General features: G+C 36.0%; 1 protein-coding gene across 1 annotated transcript in view; it reads right to left on the reverse strand.

Annotated features, from left to right (window-relative positions):
* Positions 1-654: 654 nt before the first annotated feature.
* The window catches only part of Scn7a (sodium channel, voltage-gated, type VII, alpha), a 111,485-nt gene continuing 96,795 nt past the window's right edge, over positions 655-15,344 (reverse strand). Inside the window, exons 19-25 of the mRNA NM_009135.2 lie at positions 14,960-15,067; positions 11,244-11,522; positions 10,496-10,549; positions 9,934-10,071; positions 8,093-8,197; positions 7,304-7,574; positions 655-3,790 (exon numbers count right to left, since the gene is read on the reverse strand). Coding sequence (NP_033161.2) covers positions 2,727-3,790; positions 7,304-7,574; positions 8,093-8,197; positions 9,934-10,071; positions 10,496-10,549; positions 11,244-11,522; positions 14,960-15,067 — 2,019 coding nt within the window. The 3' untranslated portion in view covers positions 655-2,726. The remainder of the gene's footprint in view (positions 3,791-7,303; positions 7,575-8,092; positions 8,198-9,933; positions 10,072-10,495; positions 10,550-11,243; positions 11,523-14,959; positions 15,068-15,344) is intronic.

Raw genomic sequence — 15,344 nt, forward strand, 5'->3', positions numbered from 1 at the left:
GTCACACAAATCAAATTTATTTAATAAAGGCTTAAATTTTTGTGTGTCTCTAAAAAGAAGATATATAATTAACTAAATAAAATACATGCAACACATTAGCATGTTATGGCACAAATAAATATTGAAATTCTTTTTGCGAAGGCATATCAGTCGTGCAGAAAATATGCAAGTAAACAACTTAACTTTCTATTGTATAAAAATGAAGTTGAAGAATGGAACAATTGAAAGAAGGAAATTTTAACAGTAAAAGCAGAAATCAACAAAAGTGAATAAAAGAAATGTGGAAACCAATGGAAAAAAAGTATTGTATCCAGAAACCCCTTAGAAATGGTTAGCCTCTAAATAAAGCCAATATCCATGCTTTATTAGTGGAACAGAAGACTAAATATGGCAACTATGCTAATACTCAAATGAATCTCAAATTCAACATGAGTGTTATTAACATCCTAACTTGTTCTCTCAAGGATTTGATAGCTGATCATCTGCTGATATGTAAGCATCAGCGATTCACAGGGAACCTAGGAATTTTCATTCTTGGGTTATGATGATGAACACATGAATAAATTACTGTGTAAATATTATTTAAAATTTACTAATCATATTTGCCAACATGGTTTACAAAATAACAGTATAAAAAACAAACAAAGCCAAGTGTGCTTAGCAGGTTATATTTATTATTTTCTATGGGATCTCAGAAGAAGGATATTCTGTAACAGTCATTCAGAAATGAAACATTCTACTTTTTGGATGGCTATTGCTTGTCATTCTTTATAGGTAACAGCAAAATACTTTACAAACTCAGTGTGTTGTTTTAATGGGATTTATGGAAGCAAGTTATGATTCAGTCTTACTATCTGTAGCACTTTCCTCACTAAGACATTCCCAGAAGTTGGAAAACTGAGACATTGCGGTTACACAGAAGCTGTCATCATGTCACCAGTTAGACCTCCCATGCTTCTCTAGGCTCCATCACATGACAGAGAGTGAAGAGTGAAAGGGAAATACTTTAATAAAAACCAACCAACCAACCAACCAAACAAACCAAACTAACAAACAAACAAGCAACATCCAGAAAAACCACCAGATTCTGAAATTACATTTACTTGGGTGATCATCCAAGGCAAGTTGGTAAGGTCACAGAGTTTTGAAGATTGGAAGTAGATTACAGGAATTAAGGCTCAAGTCCATGCGTTCATTACAAAATACAATCTCTAGGATATAATGGCATTGAGTTTCATAAAACCTATTTAACGCTTCTTATCTAAGTCAGTAGAATATATATTTTTTTCTTTTTTAATTCTGGAGGACTTCATAGGCACAGTGAAATCAGTTTTTTATTCAAATGAAGAAAATATCATTTCTCAAACTACATGAATGGAAGTCAACAATTTTTGTGAAGAAATTAAAACTATTTATATTAACAAAAATAATGTCAGTAGTTAAAACTAATGTCTGTTATTTCATAGATTCTCAACTAGAAAACATTTGCATGAGTATTTAGATGTATAACAAGATAGAAAACAAAGAAAGGAAAAGATAAGTGAACACTAAAACTAATGTGTATATAATGGTGTTATAAAATACCAACTTAACTTTCATCTGTTAATTGACAAGCCCTATTGTTTGAAGGATAACTTTCTTCTTTACATTTTAAGAAATACAAAGTGCAATGGAAAGACCTTTCAAGTGGCCAGTTTCCAAATTAAGGGTCAGGGCACAGAAAATCCCTAAACATGCTGGTTGCCCTTGACTCTTCTAATTTAATGATAGCATGCACCTGCTATGGATAAGTGGTAAAAAATACACCAGTTTTTAGAATAAGGTAAAGCTTTAGTCCATTAACGTTTTTCTTTATTGTATCCTTTTAGTAAATGTGCACTTTAAAAAAGATATAAATGTGAATCAAATACAGAAAATGTACTCATTATTAAGGGTGGTTTCTTCTATGCTTCCTGCTCTGGAAATCTCAGCTGCTGGGGAGCTCACAGAGAGCTTGCCAAGCCAGGAGGAACCAGGAGCAATGAAACAATGTCATCTACTATCCAAAACTAAAGAACAGCAACAAAGCCAAGCAAGCAAGCAAACAAAAAAAAAAAAAGGAAACAAAATAAAAAAAGGCAACAGGAAGAAAGCAAAAAATGGAAGGGGAGGTTTCAGTTAAAAGTTTTAAGAAATAGATCTTGTAAATTAGCCCAAGACTGAACTGAAAGGCACTTTCTGAAGACCTGCATTATTCCTCTCCCATCCATTCCCAGCATTTGTTTATGCATGTTTGTGATTTAATGCGGGGCTTTTTTATTTCTGAAGCACAATTGCACTTTAAGGAATTATCTCATATTAACCACTAAGCCTCAAGGGTGGCAACATGTTGCCTCTAAAATTATATATAAAATATACAAGGAAAACTGTATAGCTGCTGACCTTTATTTCCCTTTCTTCTCCTTTCCTCCTACACATCTTCCACTAGAGGCCACACTAGACAAGCCAAGTAGAAACATTTTAAATAGCCAAAAAGACAACAGTAACCTAGTTCAGCTACCCGCAGCAACGCTGAGCTGCTGTCTTTTCTGATGCATCAGAAGACTGACCCTAAAGCTGAGCTTGTCATGGAGATGTCTGGGCACACAGATGTTATCATTATCTCTAGTTTCTGATCTCCAGCTTAAGATCAGTTAACATTTAGTGCTTGGGGACATATGTAAAGAAAGTAGAAGTGGGAAGTGTCATTAAATCTGGGTCTGAATAGATGCCTTCTCCTCGATTTTGCCAGAGTGAGCACCTTTAGAAGTAAGATCATCTCTGCGGTCATCTATAGCAGGAGTATCTGATACATTCTTGTCATTTTGCCTTAAGCGGTAGCTTTTATATGCACGCTGGATGATGGTTGCTGAAACTGCCTCTTGTTTGCGTTTCAAAGTAGTTGTAATCGGCTCATAAGTGATTTTGAAAGGGTTCGCTAACATGAACCCGGATTCTATCTCTGAAAGGATTTTCTCCACCCTCTCATCCTTTCCCATCACTCTTTTCGTAAAGGCAAGTAAAATGTCGAGGCAGTGGATTCTGTCTCCCGCAGCCATGGGGAGATCCATGGCCACAAGCTGGCCCTTGTTTGGTTTTGCCATGAAAAGAGGAGGATCCAGAGCAGCTGCAAAATCAGAAAGCTTGCTAGAGTCTATGTACTGGGTCCTATCAGGGTCAAACCTGTTCCACACCCGGAAGAATCTCCTAAAGTCATCTTCACTCAAGGTCCTGCTTTTTTTCTGAGAAGGAATACTTAAGAACTCCATGATCAACACAATGTACATGTTAACAATGATCAACCATGATATGAGGATGTAACTGACAAAATAAGAAATCCCAACAGAAGGGCTCCCACAATCTCCCTTGACCTGAGTCCCTGGATTAATTTTATCAGGATCGCAGTCAGACCACTGACTGTTGAAAATTGCATCCAGCATCCCGTCCCAACCAGAAAACGTTGTAACTTGGAAGAGACAGAGCATACTGCTTCCAAAGGTCTCAAAGTTGGACACATCATTAATTCCGGCTTCTTTCTTTACATAGGCAAAGTTGTACATTCCAAAGATGGCGTAGATGAACATGACCAGGAAGATGAGAAGACTAATGTTCAGCAATGCTGGGAGCGCCAGAATCAAGGGAAGCATCAGGTCATGGAACACCTTCGGTCCTTTCCCAGGACGCAGGATGTGGATGACTCGAGAGAGAAGAATCAGCTGCACCAGGGAAGGAGGCACAAAGTATTGTCCTATTGTCAAGGGTAGCAGCAGCCCTTCACCGGAGAAAAGATACAGGGAAGTAACCAAGTTACTCAAACACAACTCGATGTAGAAAATACAATTAATTTTGCAACTGATCTAGTTTTGTAGTTCATGAGTCTGCCATTACTCCATCACTTAACCTATATCCTGGAAAAGCACATTGAACATTGAGTTAGTTGACTACTAATTGTACCAATGGTCAGGATCTGTACCAAAATTTAGAATAGAATTCGTCTGTGCTATTATTTTAAGTTAGGTTTGAAATCACAGATGACCAGATCCACACTGTAGTTCAATAGTCAAAAATTTTCTAACATTGTTGGATTAAGGAATTTTGCCTAACACCTTCACAATGTATCATGTAAATATAGAAAGACGGATAATATAATTTCTCTCAATGACTTTATAATGCATTAACTTATGATAGTTATTAAAGATGAATAGAATGCAAGGCAGGGAGATATTATTGATAACCAAGACTATAAAAATGTATAGCATTCAGTGGTTCATAGATTGTAATCTAATTTATTTCTTTTATAAATAGTATCTGAGTCCGAAGACCTTTAAATATGAGCAGACGGTGTGAGCATGTCCTTATAGCTTCATGTTAGTTTTGGTGGCAAAGGACAGGGTCCTGAGGCTTTTTTTTTTTGTATTTGCTGAGAGGAAATATCAGGTCTCATACTTCTGTTAACATTCCCACCCTCCAAGATGGCATTTTGGTGGGGTTCTGTCACATGTATATTCCTTCTAATGGATACTAGTGACTCTTGTACACTAGACAAACTCCCATCTCTCTCCCATCTTCCAAGGTGTTCCATTAATAAAGAGGCATCCTCACTTTCGTGAGCACAAATTCATCCTCATGCTCACTGCCAGGAAATTAAACCCCTTATCTAAACTCTGACTCTGCAGATGACATTATTTTTCGTGTAACACTTTAATGTGCAGAATGCATATTCTCATCTACTCTATATTTCTAAGGCAAAATGGCAGCATAAGTATCTTTGTAACTTTCCAGTGAAACTCCCAGGCACATTTTGTCCAATCATTTTTTTTTTAAATTAAAAGCTATGATACATTCCTGACCCTTTGTGGATTATCTGTCCAACTCAGTTCTTTCTCATCGTCCCCTTGATCTGTGACTCATGCTGTTCTCATCTCTTACACTCAGCTGAAGACTCAGTAAGTGGTTCATGGTCTCCTTGTGCACCTCAGCCTCCCCCTCAATGAACCATCCAAGGGCTCACGTCAGTCTTTAACCATCTCATTTTAATAATACTCATTATTTTAGTTCAGTTGACTGCATCAGTGCCTTGGCCAGATGACTGCCTCAGAAGGCTGGAAGTTCAGGGTTAATCACCTTCTCTGTGGCTGCTTTTGTTATTCCTGCTCACTCTGTAACTCCTACCTCAGTCACTGTAGGTATATAATTCACTGTTTCTTTCCTGTTGCCTCTTTCCATCTCTATATGCTTTCCTATCAAACTCATATTTTTCTTTCAGTAATCAGTGACATGAATTCACTATTTTACTGAAAGTGAAATTTCTGAACTCATTTTAGACAGGTAATGTATATATTTATTTTCTGTTATGAAATTTCTGATTGATATCATTAACCTTTTAATTTTTTTTACTTTTTGAGATTATAATATAATCCCATCAGATTCCCTTCCCTTCATATAAACATTTCCATATACCTTTCCTTCCTCTATTTTAAATTTAAGGCTCCTTTTTACATTAATTGTTTACACACATATATTTATATATGTCTATGTCTCTCTCTCTCTCTGATTCTGCAGATGAATATATATATATATGCATAAACACATCATACATAATTGTTCCTTAATATGCAAATACAACCTGCCAATTCTGTGTAGTGTTTTATATATATATATATATATATATATATGTATATATATACACATACATATACATACACACACACACACACACACACACACACACACACACACATATATATATATATATATATATATATATATATATATATATATGCATTTTCAGGGTTGACCATTTGGCATGGGATAACCAATTGGTGTGCTCTTCCCTGGAAATACTGATAACATTACTTGTTTCCTATAGTTGTTTGTGTATGGTAGAGATATCCTGGGCTTTCCCTTGTAGCATATTTATCATCCTTATTCATCTAGTGTTTATACAGCCACATTGGTGAGATTCCATGGATGGAGTTTCTGACATTCTTAGGAGACACAATCTCACAGCAGATTCCCTGGTTCTCTGGCTCTTACATTCTTCCTATCTACCCCTTTTCTGCAACGATCCCTGTGCCTTAAGTGCAGGCATTAAATCTTTGATTCTTAAATACTCCTTACTCACATGGAGATCACACCCTGTTTACCCAGAAGCAAACACTAAAGACATTTCTCTATTCCTGCTATAATTTTGCCCTAAGTTTAGTGCCCGGATATGCCCTTACACAGTAGGTCTCTGTTTAAATTCACTTCTTTTTTTTCTTTTCTTTTATTGGATATTTTCTTTATTTACATTTCAAATGTTATCCCCTTTTCCAGTTTCCCCTCCACAAACCCCCATCCCATCCCTACTCCCTCTGCTTCTTTGAGGGTGCTCACCCACCCACCCACTCCTGCCTCACCACTCTAGCATTACCGCACTTTGGATCATTGAGCCTCCACAGGACCAAGGGACTCCCCTTCCACTGATGCCAGATAATGCAATCCTCTGCTACATATGCAGCTGGAGCCATGGGGTTGGTGGTTTAGCCCCTGGGAGTTCTGGGTTGGTTGATATTGTTGTTCTTCCTATGGGCTTGCAAACCCCTTCAGCTCCTTCAGTCCTTTCTCTAACTCCTCCATTGGGGACCCCCAGTTACTGATAAGGTGCTCTTTCATTTGCCTTGTGCTATGGTACTCTGTGCTTCAGCACATGTGTGATTGTTCTGCTCTGCATATGTATGCCCTGATAGTCTGTAAATGATATGTATGCAGAAAATCTTCCTAACCTTAACATGCAGAGTTCTATCTATTTAGCAAGAGGACAATGAAATGTATTTGTCAACAAATGTAAAGTTACTCAAGTAAGAGAAAACCACAGACAAATTCACAGACTAGGAACAAAGTCATTTAAGTACTAAAATTTTAATGCGGAGAAGGTTGAGAACATTTGAAAATACTTAAAAGTAGGGAATCTTAGTGAGCTTTAGAAGCCATGTATTTTAATACGTGGTGCTCCTTCTCATGGTAGCCGACAATGTTATAGATTAGGGATAAACAAGCACGTAACGAGTTTGTGATAACACTTATGTTTCCAAACACATATAATATGTAATATGCTGTATTGTCTAAAACATAGTAATTGTACACACACACAGACACACACACAGTCACACACATATGACAGTGATCTATCTTTTGGGAAAGAAAATGGTCTCACCATTGCTTCTTCAAGGTCACCATCTCAATACATATTGTGATAGACTGAAGTAATATTCTAAAGAAAAATGACAAGAGCCAACCTTACCTGTAATGGAGAAAATGACCACCATAAAGTCATGAACATTCCATGCACTGGTGAAGTAGTGGCAACGGAAGGCAGTGAGCTTCAGTATGCATTCCAGAGTGAACAGCATGACAAAAATGGAGTTCATCCAGAAGATGGCAGTTTCCATTTGTGGACTCTGCTCATCCTTTTGTATCATAATGGTTGTTGCTTGGAAACAGATAAGAAGTATGATGATAACATTAAAGACACGGTGTGTTACTAGGTCAAAAAGGAAGCCTTGGAATTTGTTCTGTAGGTGAAGAAAAGGGCAATGTCTATTAACAAGATACTTCAATACTTCTATGCATAATTTCTGGATTCTACAGTTCCCCTCCCCAGATAACACAAAAACAGCACTTGAATCCTTTGTCAAAAATTGTATTTTATGATTGTTGTCAAGATACAGTTTTTTTTACACACACACACACACACACACACACACACACACACACACACACACACACACACACGGAAGACCAGCCATAATCTCCTGATACTACTGCCTCTACTTCCCAAGTTCTGGGATTGCAGGCACTTTCCACTACAGCTAACATTTTTTAAATAATAATATAAAATCATTTATGGTACTTATAAGATATAATAAGTAGACACTTTATGCTTACTTTTTCAAAGGTATTAATTTACTTCAGGTGCTAGGGCTTGAACCTGGGACCTTGGATTTGTTAGGCAAGCATTCTGCCACTAAGCTATATTCCTAGCCTGAACAAAATGAATTTTTTTTTAAGATTCAAAATAATATTTTCTTACTCTGGGGCGGGGTGTTGGTTTCTGGACGTCTGCATACAAGAGCTTCTTCAGGGCCCGGTACTGTTTTTTCTGTTTTACTGTTATAAAGATGTTTGATCCTCCCTGGTAAAAAAAATAAATAAACAAATAAAAAAGATATGAAAATTGCATTTCACCCAAAATTTCCCCTTTATTGTTGTGCACTTTAGAAAACTAGACTTCATTCTTTGCACAATCAAGTTTTGGCATTTCAATATAAAAATCCATATAAAATACACAGAGTATATGATAGTCAACTATCTTTATTGCATGTTTGTCTTTTCAGTTAGATAGATAAGGAGACACAGTGGAAGACACAAGAGGCCTGCCATGACAAATTGGCTTTAATAGATATGGTTTGTGTCTGTTACCAAGCAGAAGTAATTAAAATTAGAAGTGAATAGTTTTGCATTTCTATAAATTCAAAATATGGCCAAATTTTACAAATGTAATCAAAACATTTTTAAAAAATAATTCTGGAAGTGTATAGCATTTATTGAACAGTACTTTCTAGAGCTGACTTATTTTGTGTTTCTAGTGCTAATTTGAGTATCTCATACTGAACATCTAAAGTAAAGAGTGTCTTTAATTTGGGAAATAGTAATTGTTTATGCTTCAATCATAATCTGGGCTAGAAATGACATGTACTGCCATCATGGAGCCAACAATCTTAGGTTGCTACAGCATTAAATTAAATCATACACAGTCCCCTACATTTCTGCATCCCTGGAGCAGAAGACTGCATTGTTAAACACTCACATGGCTTGGATTTATGAGGTATGACTTTATTTACTTAAAAAGGTGCTCTCTAACTTAGACTGTACCCATGCTTATGACTCTGAAGGCTAAGAATACATTGAAATGCAGAACTTTTCTGGTGCTAGGGAGATGTCTAATGGCAATGTGCTTGCCTTGCAAGCAAGTGGACCTGAATTTGATCTTCAGAACACAGGTAAAGGTCCTGCATGATGACCTCACACGTGATTCTGAGGCTGTTGAGGCAGAGACAGAAAGATCACTGTGGTGCACTGGCTAGTTAGGCTAGAGGGTTTAAGGAGCTCTGGACAAGGGCTACTGAGAGAAGTTTTTTGCAAGCAAGCAAACAAAAGAAAGAGTAGATTGAGTAGATTTCACCCCTCTGGAATGAAACCTTAAGTTACCTTTAGTTTATATATGGATATCCACTTATGTGCACATACATCTTGCACCTAAACACATATACCAACACACACACACACACACACACACACACACACACACACACACACACACACACAGTGAGTAGGGCTGATGATGCCTGTGGGTAGAATTAACTTAAAATTGAGTCATTCTGAGACAATTAGAACTCAATAATTTTATGTATATCTGGAAGGATTTGTCTGCAAAATATCAAATTTAAAATACATTTAATTTCTATATGTCATCATTTAGGTCCTGTGCCTAACTGTAAAAGTGACTGTATTTATACTTTAGCAATGCCTTAAATTTATCATGTGCCTACTTCAAAGAGTAGCGAGACCTTATTTAGTAAGTAATTTTTTTTCTGAACATATATAGTAAAATTTTGTTTTTTGGTTTTCATTACACTATTACTTGCAAACACACAGGAATGTTTTAACTTTACCTCTTCTCTGAATATTCTTTAAATATTGCAGATACAAAAAGGCTGAGCATTTTTGTAATATTTGCATTGTACACGAACGTGAGTTATTGTTATATTACATTTGTACCATGTAGAACTGACATTACACCAAGAAGACAATCCTAAAAATATTTTTGTAAAGTCAGATTTTTAAGCATGTAGAAAGAATATTTATACTTATCTTAATTTTCTGCTTGTTGAAATTGCGAATAATAACACCAATCAGCATACAGAGAGGAAGAAATAATCCAAAGATAACAAAGATGATAAAGTAACTATACATGTAGAGGTTGTACTCAAAGCTGGGCTGCATGTTTACCTAAAATTAAATGCGAAAAAAAATTAGTAAAATATGGATAGTAACTTCTTAAACTACAGGACTTAGGAGACAAATGAGGACAAGAACACTCGGCCCTGATAGATAAAGTAAACCCTTTCCTGGCATCTTGATGGGAGGCTATCCTAGTTCTATTCATTTGGAAATTTAAATGTGTTAATTTGGTTTAGTTATGGTTTAAAAAGATGATAATCTTTCAAGCAGGATAACTAGGTCTCAACTTTTGCATACATTATTGGAAGGGAATTCAATGCTGATGTGAAAAATAAGTTATTTTATGTAGATTAAATCACTTATTTTTTCACATAAGGTAAAAAAATAAGTGATTTAATCTACATAAATTACTATTCTGACCCATGTTTAAATTAGCACCTTGACAATAACATTGTGAATGTCAGATACTTACACCAACAGAATCAATTGCTGAATTCATAATACTGATCCATCCATTAAATGTTGCCTGTTGAAAGTAAAATATATGTGAATCTTATAGAAAACCTTTTCTAGTGAATAAAAAGCAAACCTTATTTCCATTTTGTTTAGTACTCTAGAACACTGAATGGTGGGGTTGGCCACACTTCAATATAATGTGCAACTAAGATATTTAAAACATTTAATGTCAGATTGTTATTTTTACCTAATTTATTTCAAATGCATAAAATAATTGGTATGGTTTCAAAAGACAAAGGAACCTAACATTAAAATTCTAATTACATGTTAATAAACTTCTAAGTTGTACTTGTGGTCTTACTCATGTGATTTGAATGGTGGACCCTACATATCTGCTGGATATCGGACTACTGAGTAACCATCACTCAGCATTTTAAGTGATGTAAAGACAATAGCCATTCAAGACAGACTGAAGGGCTGTGAGCCTGTTACCAATGAGCAATGGTGGAAATCATCAAGTCCAGGCATTTCCTCCCCGTGTCTGCACTGTCACCCCACTTGCTTCTCCCACAAGAGACTCTACCTTACTGAATCTTGAAAGAAGCCTAGAACAGCATGCATCTCATAATTGTTATCTATCAGTTAATAATCACACAGCCATTTTATAATCTGTTCATTATCCACATAGTCTGTTTTAGATGCAAGCTTGGACTCTAACTTGAACATGAATGTGATTTCAAGTAGGTTAAAAAAAGTATACTCACCACTTGGAGTAAAGAAAGAAAACCATTTCCAACATTATCAAAGTTCAGTTTTGCATTCTCCCACGGCATTGATTCATTGAATAACAGTTTTTCACACTGACTTTTATTCATAACTTCAAATACAGGGAATCTTTCTCCCTTTGTTGGGTCAATGCATTCATAGAACTTGCCAGCAAATAACTGCACTCCAATAACACTGAAAAGCAGCCAGATCATTAGGCAGACTAGAAACACGCTCACAGTGGGTAAGGTTGTTTTTATCAAAGCTCTCAGGACCACCTGAAGTATAAGAAAATGAGCATTTTAGGTAAGAAAAGAAAACCATTTTAATTTCTGATCAGATTTAAAGTACTAATTAATATAGTAACACATTGAGTCATTTATCATGTATATCTAGAGTTTGAATATTTAATATCCAAGTAAGTGGAACTAACTCAACAGTCACTCACTTTTAATAAAAATTATAAGTCAATATTCCTTCAAAAATTTGGCACATCATTAATAGGCAAGAGAACTGATTAGTTTAAGTACTACAATAAAATATTTATTTCAGTTAATTCTATCTTAGAATGGTTAAGATAACTTAAACTCAGTTCATGAATTAGATTGTGTATAAATATATAAAAGTGATAGAGAACAGGATGAGAAGTGACTTGAGGGTTATGCGTTTTGGAAGGATGGCCTTGCGAAGGAGACAGTAAAGGAAAGGCACAGGAAATATGAAGCAACGGTGAATGTGTTAACAACGTCAAAGCAATTGATTGGCTCAGGAAACATGGCAGCTCTAACTCAGACACCTCTCTCCTCACTGAGCTACACTAGTAATGAGCCAGGCGGGGTGAGAGGTTGGAGAAAGGATGTGAGCACCAGCCACAGTCTGCAGTCGCTGTCTTCCTTTTCTCATCTCCTTTCAACATCTTAATTAGAACTTCGTTCTTCTTACTGCACTGAAACTTTTGCCTCGAAATTGAACTGCTTGCTATACCCAACAGAATTTCTTCAAACTGTAGAGGCCTCTTTTGTTCTCACTAGGAATTTATATTTTTATTTTGTTTCCTCCCTGGAAGCACCATCAATTCTGTTTTCCATCATCAGTCTAAACATTTTTTTTTGCTGTTGTTTTATTTTCTAACCATTATTATACTTATATCCTTTCCACATATCTTTGCTTATGTGCCATGAATTTATGTTCATGGATTAATGTTTTGACTTAGGGTATATTTTCGAAGACTTTACTATAACCCTAAAATGAAGGCACTGGACATTTGCTGATATTGTAGATATTTGGGCATTTATATAGCTGAGCCCATTGGTTATCTTCATATTGTTCAGAGAAGCTTTAGCATCCACATGGGGAGAAAGCACAAGTATGAATTAACTATGTGTGATGTGTGACTTTAGGTGAATTTATTTATAAAAAAAAATCAAAGCTGAGATTAATTTAGTAAATAATATGCAAACTACCCCAGTTTAGTTTGGATGTGGAAAAAGCATAAATGTCCATCAAATAATGAATGGATAACTAAAATGTTGTCTACATACAACAGCACTTTATTCAGCTGTGAAAAAAATAAAATGAGATTATGGAATGTCTATGTAAATGGATTGTTCTGGAAAGCACTGCATTTAATGAGGTAACTCAGAATTACCAACATTGCATGTGACGTATCACTCATATGTAGCCATAGCATTGAATTGTTGTGTTTATGTTTTAATTTGAACTGAAAAGGGACCATTGGTGGCAAAGGAGGATAAGGATCTTAAGGGGAGAATAGAGTGCAGGTGATATAAGAAACAGTAGAGGAATAATGAGGAACAAGGTCTAAGTGGGGTGGTGTACAAATAGGAACTGGGGGAAGAACAACTAACATGAAGGTTGCTTCTAAAGCCTATGGAAGCCTACTATTTTACAACCTTCATATATATGATATATACAAACATGTATATACTTTTATGTACATATTGTAGGTGTGTATGAATATATATATGTGTGTGTGTGTGTGTGTGTGTGTCTGTGTGTGTGTCGGTCTGTGTCTGTGTGTGTGTCTGTCTGTGTCTGTATGTGTGTGTGTGTCTGTGTCTGTGAAATTGAAGGCACCCTACGTAGGGGATGATGGTTATTCCAAAGCCATAGATTGCTAAATAAAAAAGCCCAAGGCAAGTGTGGAATACCCCCTTAAGTTGTTGGTCAGAGATGACTGCAAGGTTCCCAGTACAATACAGAGTACTGTCATTGCTTTTAGTCTTTCAACAGGACTTGATGATAGGACCTTATTGCTGAAGACACCATACACATTGGTCATAGAATCTGGAGTAATCAACCTGGTTCTGACTAGGAACTGCTTCTACCCTAGCTTTCCTAACACCGCAGAGTGCTGGGCAGATTGCTGGGGTTTGGGGGAGACTTCAAATGTCTTCCTCAGCTGTGAATGCTGTGAACTGCAGTAACTACCGTGGAGACAAGATATGGCCAAAGTGAAATAGCTGCGGATGTTATGGGAATAATTATATGATTTCTGGTTGGATATAAGGTGTCCTACTTAGAAGGACAGAGATGCTTGCTTGGTACTTTATAACTGATAAAAAAAATATATATAAACACCCATGGTTTGGGAGTTAACAGGTTCTAGGTGTAGGTCTACTGCAATTATTTTGGTAAATGGTCATGGTACCAAACTATTTCATTAATTTGAATTTTTCTTTCTGTAGATTAGTGCAATTCTTAGACATCATCAGATGTCCCTTTGTGCATTGGATAATGGTTAATGCAGAAAAAAATGAATGTCAAGAGCATGAATAAGTGCTCAGCCACAAATCGAATATTTAAATAATTTTCTCCCTAAGATTCAGACCATGGCAGAATAAAGGGGCAGAAAAATTGTCAGAAACACAGGTTAGAAATGACCAGGTTTAAACAGTGTATTTTAGACATGACAGACCCCTGCATTCATTAACTGACAGCACCTACACAGAATAAACAAGTCAACACTGTAGCATGGAGTAGAAATGAGTTCCTGAGACCCTATTCCTAGCTGAAGATCCAGGGATAGTAATGACTTCTGTGGAGTGAGAGTCAGTTTTCTTTGAGGGTTTGGCTCTATATGGGTCAATTATATTCCAGTAGATTTCTCACCCCCAGAAGCATATGGTCAGTACAAACTATAAAATGAGCATTAAATAAAAGAGGGGAAGAAGACATGACATTGGTGTGAGATATAGGGAGGTGGAGGTTGATCTGGGAGACGTTAAAGGGAATTTTTGGGTAAATATGCTCAAAATACATGTATAAAATTAATTTACAGTTAATTAAAATACTAAAATAGTTAATAAACTGAAGCGTTTCCTGATATTACCCCATATATATTTCTACATTTGTATTTTATATCATATATAAAATATAATTTTAATATAAAGGTATGATACAAATAGGTACATAAATATGAGGGTTAGAAATATATTGTTTCTGAAGCTGTATTTAATTTCTCATTCTTTACTTGCCGTTACTTATTTCATTAGTTTTCATGTCTTGTGAGTCAAAGGTTCCAAAAATCACTAAAGGTGTGACGAGCAAAGCTTCTCTCTTTGTAATGCAGTAGAAGGTAATGCTATTTGTTTGTTTAAAAGTAACCATTTACACCAAGAATCAAGCTTGTTAATTGATGGAAACCTAGCGGTTCTAAAGGAAAACTCACAGCTGAGTTTTAAATATGTCTTACCTTCATTCTTTCAAACTGCGACAGAACTCTTAGTGCTCGAAGGAACTTTATTGATGTCAGAGGGTTCAGATCTTCTCGAGTTTTGCCTATTAAGCTAAGACAAAACACCTGCACATATGTAAAAAGAAGAGTTAATATGTCATCACATAAGCATATGGGGATAGAGATGCAAAGAGCTTTGAGTAGAGCTGCAGTGTCCTTTGGGGTCTCTTATGGAGTCGATCTAATCATAAAAATTAACTTAGAAGGCACCTATTGAAAGTCACTAATTATGAGCAGAAAAGCCTTCATAGTTGTTCATAGCATAGACAATCATCTATTTGTTGGGTAGCCATTATCAGCTATATGATATGCCTAGAAGGCAGAGTGGATAAAGGAGGGAGGA

The sequence above is a fragment of the Mus musculus genome, chromosome 2 (genome assembly GCF_000001635.26).
Source record: "Mus musculus strain C57BL/6J chromosome 2, GRCm38.p6 C57BL/6J".
Lineage (NCBI taxonomy): Eukaryota > Metazoa > Chordata > Mammalia > Rodentia > Muridae > Mus > Mus musculus.